The 15,156-nt window shown below is 42.8% G+C and overlaps 1 protein-coding gene across 1 annotated transcript in view; it reads left to right on the forward strand.

Annotated features, from left to right (window-relative positions):
• Gmds (GDP-mannose 4,6-dehydratase) overlaps window positions 1–15,156 on the forward strand; it is a 520,891-nt gene that overhangs the window by 192,286 nt on the left and 313,449 nt on the right. Inside the window, exon 10 of the mRNA XM_033761793.1 lies at window positions 127–254. Coding sequence (XP_033617684.1) covers window positions 127–254 — 128 coding nt within the window. The remainder of the gene's footprint in view (window positions 1–126; window positions 255–15,156) is intronic.

Consider the following 15,156-nt stretch of genomic DNA (forward strand, 5'->3'; position numbering starts at 1 on the left):
TATTATTTTAAGGGAAGGGGAAGGAGAATGAAAGAAATGCCTAGAGGCTGATACTGGGTTTGGTTCACCAAACTGTTAAATGTCAAAATATGTTCCACTGATAATACATCTTTTGTCTCTTTTTAGGAGCTAATTTTGTTACTCGAAAAATTAGCCGGTCAGTAGCTAAGATTTACCTTGGACAACTGGAATGTTTCAGTTTGGGAAATCTGGATGCCAAACGAGACTGGGGCCATGCCAAGGACTATGTGGAGGTAGGAACTGAATTGATTGGTGTCGTGCCAGGCTGTAGGTGAGAGGCACGACCTGGGGTGGTGACACACAAACTGGTAACAAACACGTGTTTATCGCAGGCTGCTTTCATTTCAAGGTTTGGGAGTATGTGTTGCTTACTCTGACTGTTATTTGAATGAGGAAATCTTTCACAAATTGGCTTTTGTTGGGTTGAAACAAAGGTGCTGATCACTGTTTTGGATGGTGAATGAGTACATCGATGAAAACTGTTAGAATGTTGGTCTTCCCTTTCTAAGGCCTTCTGCCTTCCACACAGTCAGCTGTGAAAGTACTCATTTTCAGATCTTCAAGGAATGATAGACAATCTCAATTTCTATAAGCTAAAACCTTCAAATTTACCTTACTCTACAAAATACCTAAGAATAATATTCTTACGAAACTTTCTGCATCTCAGACTTTGGATGCCATACCCCTTTTGCCATTGTGTGTGCACTTGGTCCACTAAATGCAGAGAGAGATATTCCTACCGAGGGAACACAGAAGGTGTCACAGAACATGGGTAGAGTCAGAGGGAAGTTCAGGTTTTTACCCTGCGGATTCCCACACAGTTAGTTATGCCTGGGTTTTGGTTACCACGTTATATATATGAGTACTGTTATTTTTCTGTTTAAAAACACACAGCTGTATTTTCCTTTGACCTGATTACTGTGCTTTTACATCTCCATGTCAGTTCTGTGACCAGACATGAATGTGCATGGTGGGGAAATTCTCTGGAGCTGCCTCTTCTCCTTCAGGGCCTTATGCATTTCCTGTGCTCAGGAGACTCTTCTGTCTTGAAGGGTTCTTATCTGGGAAACCAGATCCGGCTTCCTTGTGCATTAATGAAATTCAGAAAGAAACTCAGACTTTTACAAAAGAAAGCAAACACAGAGGACATACTAACACAGAGGTCAGCTTCGTGATTTTATTTTGTTTGTAGCAACTAAAAATGTGTGTGTAAACACCTAATATTATATATTATAGAAAAAAATCAGCTCTGATTTAAAACATTCAGCAGCACAATCCTTTGATCATTTGAATTATAAACCTATAATTACAAAGAACCCTTTTATGGCAGTAGTCTTTATATATATTTCAGAAATATTACATCAAAAAGCATATAGGTCCAAACTTGTAGAAGTTACAAGTAGGAGAAAGGAGATGAGTGTAGGAGAAGCTAAAACTTTCTTGTCCAGTTTAAATGGGCTTTGCTACTTAAAAATAGGAGACAAATTTTGCAGACAAAAATGCTGTTTTCTTGGTGATAACTTTAAAGCTAGGATACGCTTGAGCTATGTGGATAGCTATATGGATTCCTCTCTAGATTCTGTATCCCACTCCCCTCTATTCAGATTCTTTTCCCTATTCAGGAACCAAGTAGATTAAATTTTCTTCTATTTTATTCCATGTGGTCAGAAGAGAAGTTTAAAATCAGAAATCCATGAGATTTTGATGGTGAGGGAAAGGTATCACCCAGATGTGGGTGGTATTGGTTGCTGATGATTTTTATTTTCTTCTAGATCTTTAAAATGAATGTGTGTAAATTTTTGTAGTCAGGATGCACAGTGACATATTTTAAATAGACCAAAAATTCCAATAAATAGAAATGAGACTACTAAACAAACATGCAGGCAATAAGCAAACCTTCTGTGGGCTGACCAAAAATTCCAATAAATAGAAATGAGACTACTAAACAAACATGCAGGCAATAAGCAAACCTATAAGCAAACCTCGTAAATACACAGTGTTATCTTCTCGCTCCCCCAGGATCAGCCCTAACTCTGCTGATGGTGTAGCCCAGACCTTGGTACAAAGGGTGCCCATCTGTATTCATATGAAATAAAAATATTTTACAAACAATATGATTCAAATACTTTAAAAAGGTTGTCCTGAATGAAGTCGTTTTTATGACTGCTTGATCAGATGGTGTTGATGCAGAACACCCAGAGAGGACGGAATATTCTCTAAGACTAAGATGCTTGGGCCTTTTAATAAAATTGTGAAATTGTCACATTCCATGGATACACACACTGTACACACACACATGCACACCCCAAGTTCAGACATTCTTCTTGACAACCAAGGCTTGACTCATTCCAGGAGACAAGTGGGTTTTGTATATTAAGGATTCTCCTGGGGTTCTAACAGTAACATATGTTGATGATGTAAGAAGCATTTTATAGTTCTCATTTATGTGTTCTGAAAAAAAGCCTAAATTTCTGAAAAGGAACCATTATTAAGTAAGAACCTATAGTTTGCTACTCTCCATGTAAAGAAATACTAAAATTCTTTGCAATTCCAAATGTATTAAAATGAGGTTCCTTCAGAGACTTATGGCTAAATTGTTTGTTGCCAAAATGAAAGTCAGAAATCATAAAATTGAAAAAAGACAGGCATTGTTCATTTTAAAACACATGGGTATCCTGAAAGGGTAGGCAGCATGAAGATGGAGAGCTGTTTGCAGGGTATCAAATGAGTCCCTCACACACTTTAATTGTGTAGTCCCTCTTATTTAAACACAAAAATGTTGGAAACCCTTGAGATGAAGCAATGTATGCATTCTGCACTTATAGATGGGTTTCCCTGATGGAGAATAGAGAGCATTTGGCCCTCCTATTATGAGACAGGGTACAGAGGATCCCAGCTGTGCTGGTGAATTACTCAGCTGCATAAGTCTGTATATCTCAGTTTACCCATCTATGAAAAGGGTATAATAACAACCCTGTAAAATTTAGCACTAATGTGCTAGCCACACATGATGAGAGTCTACCTCTGTCTTATAAACATTTTTACAACAATTTATACAGTCATTTCCTGTTGCTAATTTCATTTCATGAACATCCACTTATAGTCCTGCTTACTAGATAAAAGCTTTAAAAATTATTTTAAAAGATAAAATATATTTCAACTTGAAATGAAAAAAATATTCAATTATATTGTCCTTCAGAATAAGCAGGTCATATAGGGTGTTACATCTTTTCTAATGGTTTATTATAAACAGTTTTAAATATACAAAATATTGAATAACTTTTACCATGAACTTCCACATTCCCAACACTCACTCTATATCATCTGCAAACACTGCTGCATTTTGCAGGAAAAATGTAGTACTTCAATAATTACTACAATGCTAATACATATACATGCTTAATTTACACAAATAGAAATTATCAAAGATTCACATTTATGTAGTTAGACTGTGGTTCAAACTTCTAAAGTGTTTTCATTGTCTGAACTATCTTCCTGAGCTTTCTGCAGCCCATTTCCATATCTGCTGAAGCAACTCCCAGTATTTAGGAGGACACTTGGGAAACTCATCAGCTGTGCCCAGGCAGACACAAACAGCCAAGGAAAGAAGGCTGGACTTCTCGGGGCATTGTTCCTCAGTATACATTCTATGGAGCCTCTGCTATGGTTACAGTCTTGCTGCAGATGACAACTGTGTCCAGAGATGGATATGCTAGGGAAATGTATAAAGTTAAGCAGATCTCTTTATAGTAGGACTGACTGTCAAAATGTGTGATATGTAAGTGTGCTAAGATTGATATAGGACTCCCCAACCTGTTTGACTGGGGAACCTTTTGAACAAAAAGTGAGTATGTATTGTACAGAGTTGGGAAATGGTGGAACTTAGAGTAACAATTTGGTTAACAAGGCCTCACCGTGGTCCCAGTAGATGAGAGTATCAGGAACATAGCTCTAGCCACAGTACACTTAGAGATAAGCAAACTCATAGGGGCTGGGCCAGAAGTAACCTTAAGCTCTTACCACTCACACCAGGGTCCTGCTCCCTTGGGAGACACAGTGGTGAGAGACCTAAGTCCAAGCCTTTTCAAGACTCGGCCAAAGCCATTTATGAATTGGCGAGATGTTTTCCTGCCCACAGCCAACCCCACACATGCTCCTGGGGAGTTCTGCTGTCCAAAGGCAGTCCAAGGACATTCAGGTCATTAGGGGCAGGCTTTAAAGTTCACCTGAATTAACACTGTGTTTCTCCACCACAAGGAGTGAGTGGGTAGGGAACAGAGGCTGAAATAAGTTTTAGAAACAAAAGTCATTGCCAAGTATTAGGAACTTACTTTTTGCCAGAAACTTTACTGAGGACTTTATATGATCATCTTATATAATAGACACTAGAGTCCTGAAAAACAGATGACACTTTCCCACTTTACAGATGAAGGAACTGAGGCATAGAGGGCTTTATCTTTGCCCAAAACCCTTGACAGGAGAGGTGAATGAAACCAGAACCCCATCCCAGGCCAGGTGCCTCCTTCATTTATGTCGGCACATTAGCCATAGTATCTAGGCAATTGTTTTTGAATGAATCATAAAATCAAGCTTCTCTCCCTTTTCTCTTCCTAAGATTCATGGCCCAGGAGGAAGAAAAATAGCTGGCAGATGAGTATCTGGCAGAAACAACTGTCAGATCTTGCTAGGCTTGAGATTCGGGCTCTGTGATGCAAAGGACCAAAGGGTGTGGCTGGAGACAGTGTGTATTGAGGCCTGGCCCTTGTCCTTGGTTTCTGCCTGTGTGAACCCGCACTGCTCTTCTCAGCTGCTGCAGGGTCCTGGGAACACTGAGGATCTACTGCCAGGGATTCAGGGCTAGGGAGAGATGGGCTGGGAAGACTCAATTGCCATCTCTCCTTCCCTTCTTCCCCATCTGTCGGTCCACTGCTAGCATTCTTTACATTCCACATTGTATAAATCTGAAGGGAAAAGGTCTCATTTAAACTTCCTAAGATCTTAGTTAAGAGAAGTTGACAGTGTGCTGCACCACTTTCAGCTGGGTGTATGTGCGTGTATGTGTGCGTATGCTCGCGGGACACTGAGATGGAGAGTAGCATCTTTTGTGTTACAGTCACCTAAAGTCCATGTTGTTGTAAGATCTCACTTACAGAAAGGAGAGGAAGGTTGCACTTAGCTCTCAGCAGGATCACAGTTTAGCTTCCTGGGTCCCTGGATACCTTCTGAGCAGCATCAGCCCTGCCTTAGGGTTCACTGGAAGGAAGGATGAATTTCTGCCCAGAGCTGCTAGGGAGCTCCCCAGTCTGCCAATTGACTGCTAGTTAGGGGCTAAGATCAGTGATAAGAGCTCTTCCTCTCCAGGAGTCTAATTCCACATTCTACGTAGGAACCTAGGGTGTTCCTTGACATTTTTTATTGATCATTGCATTGTTGATGGCTCTTTGCTATGGGAGGAAAATCTAACCTTGTAGGGGTCTAGAACAGTCTTTGAAAAATACTCCAGGGGGAAAAACAATTGCTAAATAATAGTTTCTCCTTTATCTGTATTTAGAAGAACATGATGGGGTCTCTGGGTGTTTCTAACAAACCAAACGTTTGTCAAAAAGCAACTCAAGGGTGCAAATTAATAAATAAAAAGGAAAGAACCAGCGCATTTGTTGTGGGAAGGGGCCATACAACAGTTTCCTACAATTTTGGAGCCTCAATTGTTTAGATTAAGCAACTATTTCTGTTCTGAAAGAATATACTATACATAAACAAGTGAGAAAAGGTAATTTCCCTGGTCTTGCTGTGGAAAACTCTATTTAACAAATTCAACTTGCCATTTCTTTTGTTTTTCTTTTCTCCTCTACCACCCTCTCAGGTTATGGTTACCCAGCAAACATTCAAAGTTTTGCAGTGCTGGTGACTGAAACCAAGGTTTTGTGTATTCTAGGCAAGCCTCTACCACTGAGCTACATTCCCCAGTCCTATACAGAAAACTTCTAGGTTTTCAATGAATGATGCAAAGTAAGCCAAGAAAAATATTGAAAGACACACTGGTCTGTTTCTGTTGGCCAGGCCTTAATTGGTTGGGAATGACAGCCTAGGAGCATCCATGCCCCCAAACCCAAAACCTTTAGGCCTTATTTAAACTGTCATCTTATTGAGAGAGAGACGCCTGTCGTCTGTTTCTCAGATGAGTTATTCATCATTGTCAAACATGTGTAATTTAAAACACGAGGGAGAGCTTATTTTTAGATTTTACATTTTCAGTTTGATTTTAAACATAAAACTGGATATCTGGCAATACATTGGAAAAGCCTCTTGGTGTTTATGGAGCGAGAGGATGCAAATGCCCATGGAGTGCAGGTGTGTGTTCTGTAGACAGAAAGCCTTGGATGAGCTTTAGGAAACTGTAAATGCCACTGAAGTTCTAAGGGGTAGCAGTTAACTAGTCTGAGGCAGAAGCCCTACTCCACCAATAGTCACTGCATTGAGGGATATGTCAGTGCACATTATTGTGATTACTGAGCGACCCTCTGTACCTCAGACAGTCACAGTTCTAGTCCTGAGAATGGAACTTCAGGAAAACAGTGCGAAAAGTTTTCCTTCACACTTGGATGATGATGTGGTCACATCCCCTGTACCTGAGGCTACTTGAGCTCACCTGAAGCCCGATGGGCTGCACTCTGCTTCCCGGACCCTCCCTCCCACACTTCTCTCTACCCACAACCGAGAACCATCACTTTACTAACAAGTCCACCAATCTACCATAGATGGAATTGCCTGGTAAAAAAACAACATCATCCAAAGGCCACTAAATGTTCATTTAGACATAATTTTGAAGGTACAGATCTTTAAAACTCAATGCTTTATTTTCTACAGTAATGTACTTGTGTTAGTTACTTTCTCTCATTGCTGAGACAAGACACCCAATACCCACAGTTAAGGGGAAAAGGTTTATTTGGCTTACAGTTCATAGAGGTTTCAGTCCATAATCAGCTGGCTCCAAGACAGGGTGGGAGAGGGACAACAGTTCATGGTGGGAGAAGACAGCAAAAGCAATAAGGGACCTCTCTGTGCCCCTTTTATTTTATTTAGACTATGCACTTAATCCTAGTGCCCTCTGATCCAGCCCCACCATGAATCAGTCATGCACTCTAGATTCAGCCACCTCTGAAAAAGTGTGAGGCTTTGGGGGAACATCTAGACACAAGCCACAACATTTGGAAAGGCAAACTGTATTTGCAATCAAGGCAGTCTTTCTGTCCCTGCATGAAGGCCATAGATTAATCTGTCTGTGTCTCAAATACATACTTGTTGTGCTCATCATGAAGCTAAAAGCCTCTATTTTAAAATCATTCTAAAGTATTATTTAGCTTTATCCTATCTATTGGCACCTTTATCACAGGATCCTTTGGCAGCTTTCCATGGCATATTCTCACAGAGCCTGGGGGAGCCAGGGGCACTGCCTTGGCCTTTCTAAACCACTTGAATGCCCACGTTGTCCCCAGAGGGACCCTTTGCACCCACAGAGCACACAGGGCAGAAACCTTTTCCAAGTTGAACATTCCCTGAAGCAGATAAACACTTCTTATTTTCTGCTCCTGTTTACTCCACATTAGAAAACCTCTTCTGTTCATTGTCTGTGAGGATAGCAATGATTCACAGAGCTTTTCCTGATCCTTTTGTCCTAGGAAATGAAAAAAGTTTGATCCCTTCTGCAACTGTTGGGTCATTTGCATTTCTTCCTCTTGTCAGCTTGAGTAAAGCTGGGGTAACTGATGGTTTTGTAAAGCCCAGCTGATCCCGAGACCACTGTGATTGATGTCCTGGTCTGTCATCCAATGTCTGATTGCCCAGGGCAGCAGAGGTGAGACCAGGTGGCATGGAGCAGATACAGTAGGAAATGGAATAAATACTGCCCAGGGATAAAGTGTCTGGCACCTTCACTTACAGTGAAATAACTTCAAATACTTTAGTAACATTGATCCTTGTCCTGCTACTCTATAGTACCTTAGTTAGAGGATGTTCCAAAGCTGTTGTCATTTTGGGGTCAAAGTACCAATGAGTTCCCAACTTATTAAAATTGCTTCAGAAGCTGTGGACATGTCATTCACACAAGTTAAATATGCCCTGTATGGATGGATCTGGGGTACAGTTAAATGAAGTTCCTTTACAAGGAAAAGAATCAGACTTCTGCTAAGCCTAGCTAGTTTCACAACCATGATTTTATGGAAACAGAATTATCTAAAGGCAAAACTAAGAAGTCCTTTGAGAAATTGTCTTTGCATTGTTGGTGTAAGTCTCATATGGAAATTACTATTAAAGTTCTCAAGAAAGAGACTGAAATTCCCCCCAAGATAGGTTCCCTGAGTACTGCCCGGGGTTATACGTAATACATGGGAACACTTGTAAAGAGCTTGTGCTTCATTTGTTGCTGTTCATTGCTTCCTGCAGAATCTGTAATGAGAAAGACCTCTGAGGATAAAATCTACCAGCAATCTCTCCAGGAAAGCCACGAATGCAGGGCTCAGGTCTTGTCCTCTTCTTTAATAATGCATCCAGCATGCCTGGTATATGACAGATGCCCAATACATATTTAATCATTTCTCTGTAAGAACCCACGTTTCTTTATAAAATATACTACAATTAAATATGAAATGATTTAGTTCTTATACTATTAAAGATGTTTTATTAGCATAAAACATTTCCTACCAAGCATAATATTTTCCTGTTTAGTTAGTGTTGTGATAGATTTACTTGTTCCATCACAATGTTTTGAGTCAAGTTTCTCTGTGGTGGTGTGCAGACTGCAAAGGAATCTCAGTAGTGCTCGTGGGTTCTTACACAGCGGCTATTTCCGAGTTATCTCTACATTTTACTGGAATCCAGATTCTATTATTTAGACTTTACTCCTATTTTTTGTTAGATTTGTGGGGAGGGAGTTCCGGGGATCAAACTTGGGTCTTTGTGCTTGCCAGGCAGACGGCAGACACACTGAGCTAAGTCCCTGGCCCTTTACTCCTATTTTTTAAGGAAGAACAGTGAATAGAAACAACAACAACAACAACAACTGAAGGAATGGTACATTGATCCTGATTTACCAAGTAAAATTGTAAAATGTCAACAATGGCATTTGTTGGGGAGGCTGAGAACCCCTGGGGTACCCTATGATGTGGCATCACCTCATCAGCTTTCTAGGTCAGGTTTATTAAAGGATTCTTCTAGCTGGACCCAGATTTTCATCACAGATTCTGTTACTGAAAACCTTCAGACATTTCTATTCCTTTCCCTCTTCCCTCCCTGTCCTAACTCTGACGCATGCACAGAAATTAGAAGTAGGTCACTTTCTAACAGTGGGATTATGTTTTTAAGTACATATAAAATTCTATTCAAATTTTGTTCCTCTTTTGGGGGCGGGTGGTGCTGGGATGAAACCCAGGGCCTTTCCCTTCTTGAGCAAGCTCTCTACCACTGAGCTGCACCATTAGCCCCTTAAAGATTTTCGCTTAGACTTAACAGTAGCATAGGAAATCTGTGCCAATTGCAGGAGAAGAGCAGAATCACTCTGCCATGCCCGAACCAGTACCTGGGGTATGACTTGTGTCCTCCCACATGCTCAGAGGACAGGTCCCAGCTTCCAGGTGGTCTGTCCTGCATGCTCAACTCAGAGCAGAGGGATGGATGTGGGTGCCTTGCTGGAGGGGACAGGGGACAGGTTGCATTCCAGGCAGGTGACTGTGTCTCCCCCTTCTTGGGCCATTCTGCCACTGGCTCCTCCCCATCCCAGTATTCATTTCAGTAGCACAGTCAAGGCTGCCTCCTTCCTAGGAGTGTCTTTTTTTTTTTTTTTTTTTTTTTTTTTTTTTTTTTCCTATAGTGTCTCTTTAGGTCCAAAATTTCTTGTTAATTTTACTGAATCTTTAATTTCAAATTTGAAAATAAAATACAAAGGGCTTTCCCCAGACCTTGTTTTAAACCCCAGAAGGTTGTCCTGTGTTTGCATCACCTCTTAGCATTTATATCTTTGGATTTGATTCTCCCAGCAAAGCTCTGACCATGGTTGGGATGGCAAGAACTGTTGTTTGTAGCTCTCAGAAAAAGAATTTGGCTTTGAGAGGAGAAATCCTTGGTGGTGGTCCCATCTGGTGCCAAGCACTGGGTCCAGCCCTCACCTGCTGTCACCTCCATGGGTGCTATCCTCTGCAGTGCCGTGTTGCTGGTGATCTCTGATGTGCTCAGCTGTCCTTGGAAGCTGGCTTCTAATGAACACAGTACCCCTTAGCTCTAGGTGTTGCAGAAGAGCTAGCGTTGCTGTTCCCGTCCTCTGCAGCTCTGTGCTGCTGGGAAACAGCTCCAGTGGGAGCGACACAGAGAGCACCTGAAGAGCAAGAATGTGTGGCAGGGATAGCAGGCTTCCTCCAGTGAGTGCTCATTTAACACTTGTATAATCATGTAATCTGAGGAGGGCATCACTTCCAGGCAAAAAATACATGCTTAACAGAAATCGTTTCACTTGATTCTTACCTTCAGAAAATCTGAGGGAGGAAGCCTGGAGATGTGGCAGACTGAAACCCCATCGCCTTTTGTTGGTGGCAGCTGAAAGCCTCGCTGTGGTTAGCTATCTGGCAGTGCCAAATGAGTCATCTATTAAAATTACCCCTAATGAATGAAGGGTTTACGTGTTTAATTGTGCATGGTGTAGGCTCTGGGATGTTAGAAGTCCAGTGAGGCTCAAAGAGAGTATATTGGCTTAGTTAAGCATTTCAGTAGGCTCTTTCCTAACCCACCGTGCCCTGCCATTTCCTGTCCCTTTCAGCCCACCCCTGCTTTTTCCCTCTTTTGCTCCTCTGTCTGACCCCTCCTTCTGGCTCTGCACAGTAAAGACCACCCTAAGGCCTGATGTGCTCTTGATATCGTGCCCCCTTTATTTTTTTTGTTTTGTTTTGTTTTTGTTAATTTTGCGGTACTGGGGATTAAACCTGGGGCTTTCACTGAAGTACATTCCCAGTCCTTTCTTAATTTTATTTTGTATTTTGAGTCAGAGCCTCACTGAAGTCACTAAATTGCCCTGGCTGGCTTTGAACTTGCCATCCTCCTGCCTCAACCTCACAGAGATTACAGCCATGCATCACCATTGGTGGCTCTGTACTGTATCAACACCATTCACTGTGTAGACAGAACTGCATTGTGAATAGGTGGCCACCAGTCTTCCTTTGTTTTTCCTGCAGCAGTGTTTCCCATAGGAAGTAGAGAAGCAAATACTTCATAAGAATAAAGGGGTGAGCTGCATAAAGCTGCAGCTGTGTGAGCCTTTATGTTGGAAGTATGTCCTGACTGTTCCCACAAGTGTTAACCCGGGTGACCTTCCAGCAAAAAGCCAGTTGAGGGGCCTGGATGACCTGTGTCTGAGAGCCAGAGAAGTCACTGTGCTGGGGATAACCCCACATTTGTGAACAGGTATACTTGTCAGTTGTGGAAAAGGAAAAGCATTTCATTAAGTGCCATTAGTTAAAACGTCATGCAGCCTTTACTTTCAGCTCCAAAACTATTGATTACTTGCGAGGTGTCCCCTGCTTGTCCGTCCAGGTACGGCCTCACGTTGCAGCACTCTGCTGCGGTAGGTGCTGCTCATCCTGTTCCCCCAGGCAGAAGCTGAGGCTAGAGTTACAAAGACACTGAGCAGGGCTCAGATCTGCCCTCTTCCCTACTCAGACCAGCAGGCCTGGCTGACCTGCGCTGACTCCAGCCCGGAACCAGATGCCCTTTCTGCCACCCAGTGAGGTGTCACAGCCACTCAGAACCATCAGTGTCTCCACTGCAGAACATGGCCAGCGCCAGGAGTGTGGCGTGCTGGGTCCTGGGCCAGGCCATCGGCTGCATATGGGGCTGTCTGCTGCAGCCACAGCATCTTCCTGCCTCCCTGGTATGGGCTCTGGCCCTGAGCCTGGTCCCAGGCCCTCCGTGGGTTGGTCTCTTCCCCTGGTGCTTTGAATTCTGGGCTGCTTCCTATCCGTTTTCCTGAGAGAGGAACCTCTGTTCACACTCCTCATCCAGCCGTGAGCCTGAAGAGTTACCCATAGCCCTTGTGGCCTTCAGCTCTTCATTCACTCCCTGAGAGCCCTCTGGATGCCCTCTCTGCAACCCCCAGAAGCCTGCACACACCCTGGACATAGGTACTCAGTGCGTATTAGTGAGCACCTATCAGCCCCATCCGGACGTTCATTTAACATAAACACTGCAGTGACTTTCTGTGTCCTGTCCTCTGGCCCTTCACCCCCGTGAAGCAATTCCTTCTGGATGTTGCAGGGGTGCAGAGCCGGTGCTACCTGTAGTCTCTTCTGTAGCGATGCGCTCCGTGAGGTGGAGATCAGGCTTCCAAGTTGTTTGCATTGCCAGCGTGGGTGCACAGGAAGTCCAGGGCAGGCAGCCATTACAGATGCCATGGCCACTGCCAGAGTGGGAGTCGGGCAGCCACTGGAGCTGAAGCCCATGCACGGAGTCAGGAAAGACAGGGCAAGGGTACGGGAGACCTGTGGTGCCCTGGAAGCACCGGTGTCTGGAGACACGTGCCTGATCGGAGCCACATGCCGCCATTGGGGCCTGTTGTGGTCCAAGGGAGCTCAGGGCCTGTGGCTCTGCCAGAGGAGACCCAGATTGCCGTTAGGTGTCCTGCATTTGGACTTTGTGTGATTGTGAGTGACCACATTTAACCGGAAGTGTGAGAAGCCTGAGCACTGACTGTGGTTCACCTAGAGAAAGGTCTCATGCTCATTCACAGGTGTTCCCTGCTGTCGGCTTCTACACGTTTGCAATAGGGCCAAGATAGGGTGATTAGTAGTTTTACCCCAGGAGGACTCATCCGGAACTATTGGAAAGTCTTTTCCTTCTTTTTTACCCCCACATCCACTTACTGATGTAGATGAGAACATAATACAAAACTGAGTATGTCCTATTTACATAAATCTCCCTATTAGCTTTCCATTTTAACATATCTGCTTTTTCATGTTTGCCCTATTAGTGCTTTTTGGCTTTATAAAGGAAAAAAGTGCTTCCCTCAGCAGAACCATCTGGCTTCGTTTCCTGCTCCTCAGCAGCTCTCTGTGTATTCTAGCGAGGCCACCCCTGTGGTTTTCTGAGTGGGGTTGTTACACTGGTGGTCCTAGAATTCAACCAGAGTGATGGGGAGCTTGCTCTGTAGTCTCCTTTCAAGTCTAAAGTTTCCAAGGTGAAAAAATGCATATTATTGTCATTTTTGACATAGTACTATTTTTTTTCCTGTAACTAGAATACAGTTTTTTAAAAAGGAATTGCACCATTTTGTTCATTAAAAAAACTTTCTAAAATATCTTTCAGATAGTTGGCTAACAAATTTACATAGTACCAAACTCTGTTAATAGGGAGTATAATCAGAACATGATTACCACATCCATGTTTCTTTAAAGGGTCCATAAACAACAAAAAGGTTCAAATTAATAATAAATAATAATAACATGCAAATTGTATAGCTGAAGAACTGTACTCATTCATTTGTGTGTAGCAGAGTTAAGTCTCATTTTGGAAGGCACTTTGTAATGCTGCTTTGAGCCTTTGGTGCACATGGAAAAGATCAGCAGGCCATTGGACATATTTTATTTCCACATGTACAAGGTCAAATTTTTGTAGTTTTGTAACCTTCGTCAGATTTTGAAAATTTTCTGGCCCAGTATGCCTTACTTTCCATTTTATGAAATGCTGTGTTTTAACGTAGCATCCTTGTTTTTAGAAACAAATGCAAAAAGGCTTTTATGTATGCACACCCCCCCATGCACATCACATGTAGTTCACATACATAAGCTATGGAGAAAAGAGGGTTCCACAGTGTTTTTTTTTCCTGGTATCAGATTCATCCGTAAGTAGGCATTACATTTCACATGTGGGAAAGCGTGTTTCATAATTTTGTATTTAAAGCTTCCAAGCTTTGCCCCACAGGAGAAGACACATGATGCTTTGTGCCTGCGCCATTGCTCCAGAAGGCCTGGAGGGAGCCTGAGCCTCTGTCATGATCCTTGATTGTGTTACCTTTTTTTTAAATGGTGGGACTGACAATAATGATGAACACTAACAGGATAGGCCTTTGGAATCTCTTGTTTTTCTGGGAACTGAATTTGAAAAAGCTTTAGAAATGTAACCGCAGACTTACTGCTTTTAAAGATGGTTCAAGAGTCTTTGAGAGAAATTCTGCTCCAGAGGATGCTGTTGGTTGCGGTCCTGTTTGCCCTATGGACTAAGACATCTGTGATCCCGCAAAGACCTTGCTTAGTCAGAGCACTGCGTGAAGTGTGTGAAGCTGAAGGGAAAGCTCAGTTTTAATTTTAAGAGGAAGGAAAAAAGTTAAAAATTGAGGCTAATAAAAGTTAATGAGGAACATTTAAATCCTTTAATGGTTCAATTTATGTTGCAAGTCAGAATGGTTAATGCCATTATTATATGCGTGTGGCAACATCCTCTCTCTGGCTATAATTCTTTTCCCTTGAAAAGGAGCCAGTGCACCGTGGAAGGCATATCATACTCTTGTGATTTCTGCTCATTCTTTTGACAAATTCCACATTTTTTAAATGGTAAAAAGAACAGACATAAGGAAAATAAAATATAAAGGCCTGTTTTTCCTGCTATTTTTTTGATATCTGACAGATTACTAAATAAAACATAGCTATCAGCTGAGTGACCATTTCTAACTGTCTCTTTGTGGATAAAAATTTATTTTGGGATGGGAAACATTCCCCAAACCCAGAGAGTACACTCAATATGCCAGTGTTCTCTGGAGAAGAAATACTTTCCAGCTGCAGGTGTTCTGGGAGGCAGCTTGGCCCCGCATCCAGAGGTGATGGCCCGGAGACAGGGCAGGTCCTGCCTGTCCTGCTTGGCAGTCATTAGCTCACCCCGAGACAGCTTCTGACCACTGCCTTCCTGAGAGGCCCTGCCTGTTCCCACACCGCGTGCAGTACGCCTGCTCTCCTCTGTTACAAGGGCTGCAGGTCTCAGCCTGCCTCGCCTGCACAATCCCGGCTATGGGAACCCACCTGGCTCAGAAGCCTTGGGAGAGGCCATCCAGTCCCTGGATGCAGGAATCCACTGACACCCAGAGCTACAGCTGGGAATGCCATGGGC

Source organism: Fukomys damarensis, unplaced genomic scaffold (assembly GCF_012274545.1).
Source record: "Fukomys damarensis isolate Sample0158 unplaced genomic scaffold, DMR_v1.0_HiC HiC_scaffold_10, whole genome shotgun sequence".
Classification (NCBI taxonomy): Eukaryota; Metazoa; Chordata; class Mammalia; order Rodentia; family Bathyergidae; genus Fukomys; species Fukomys damarensis.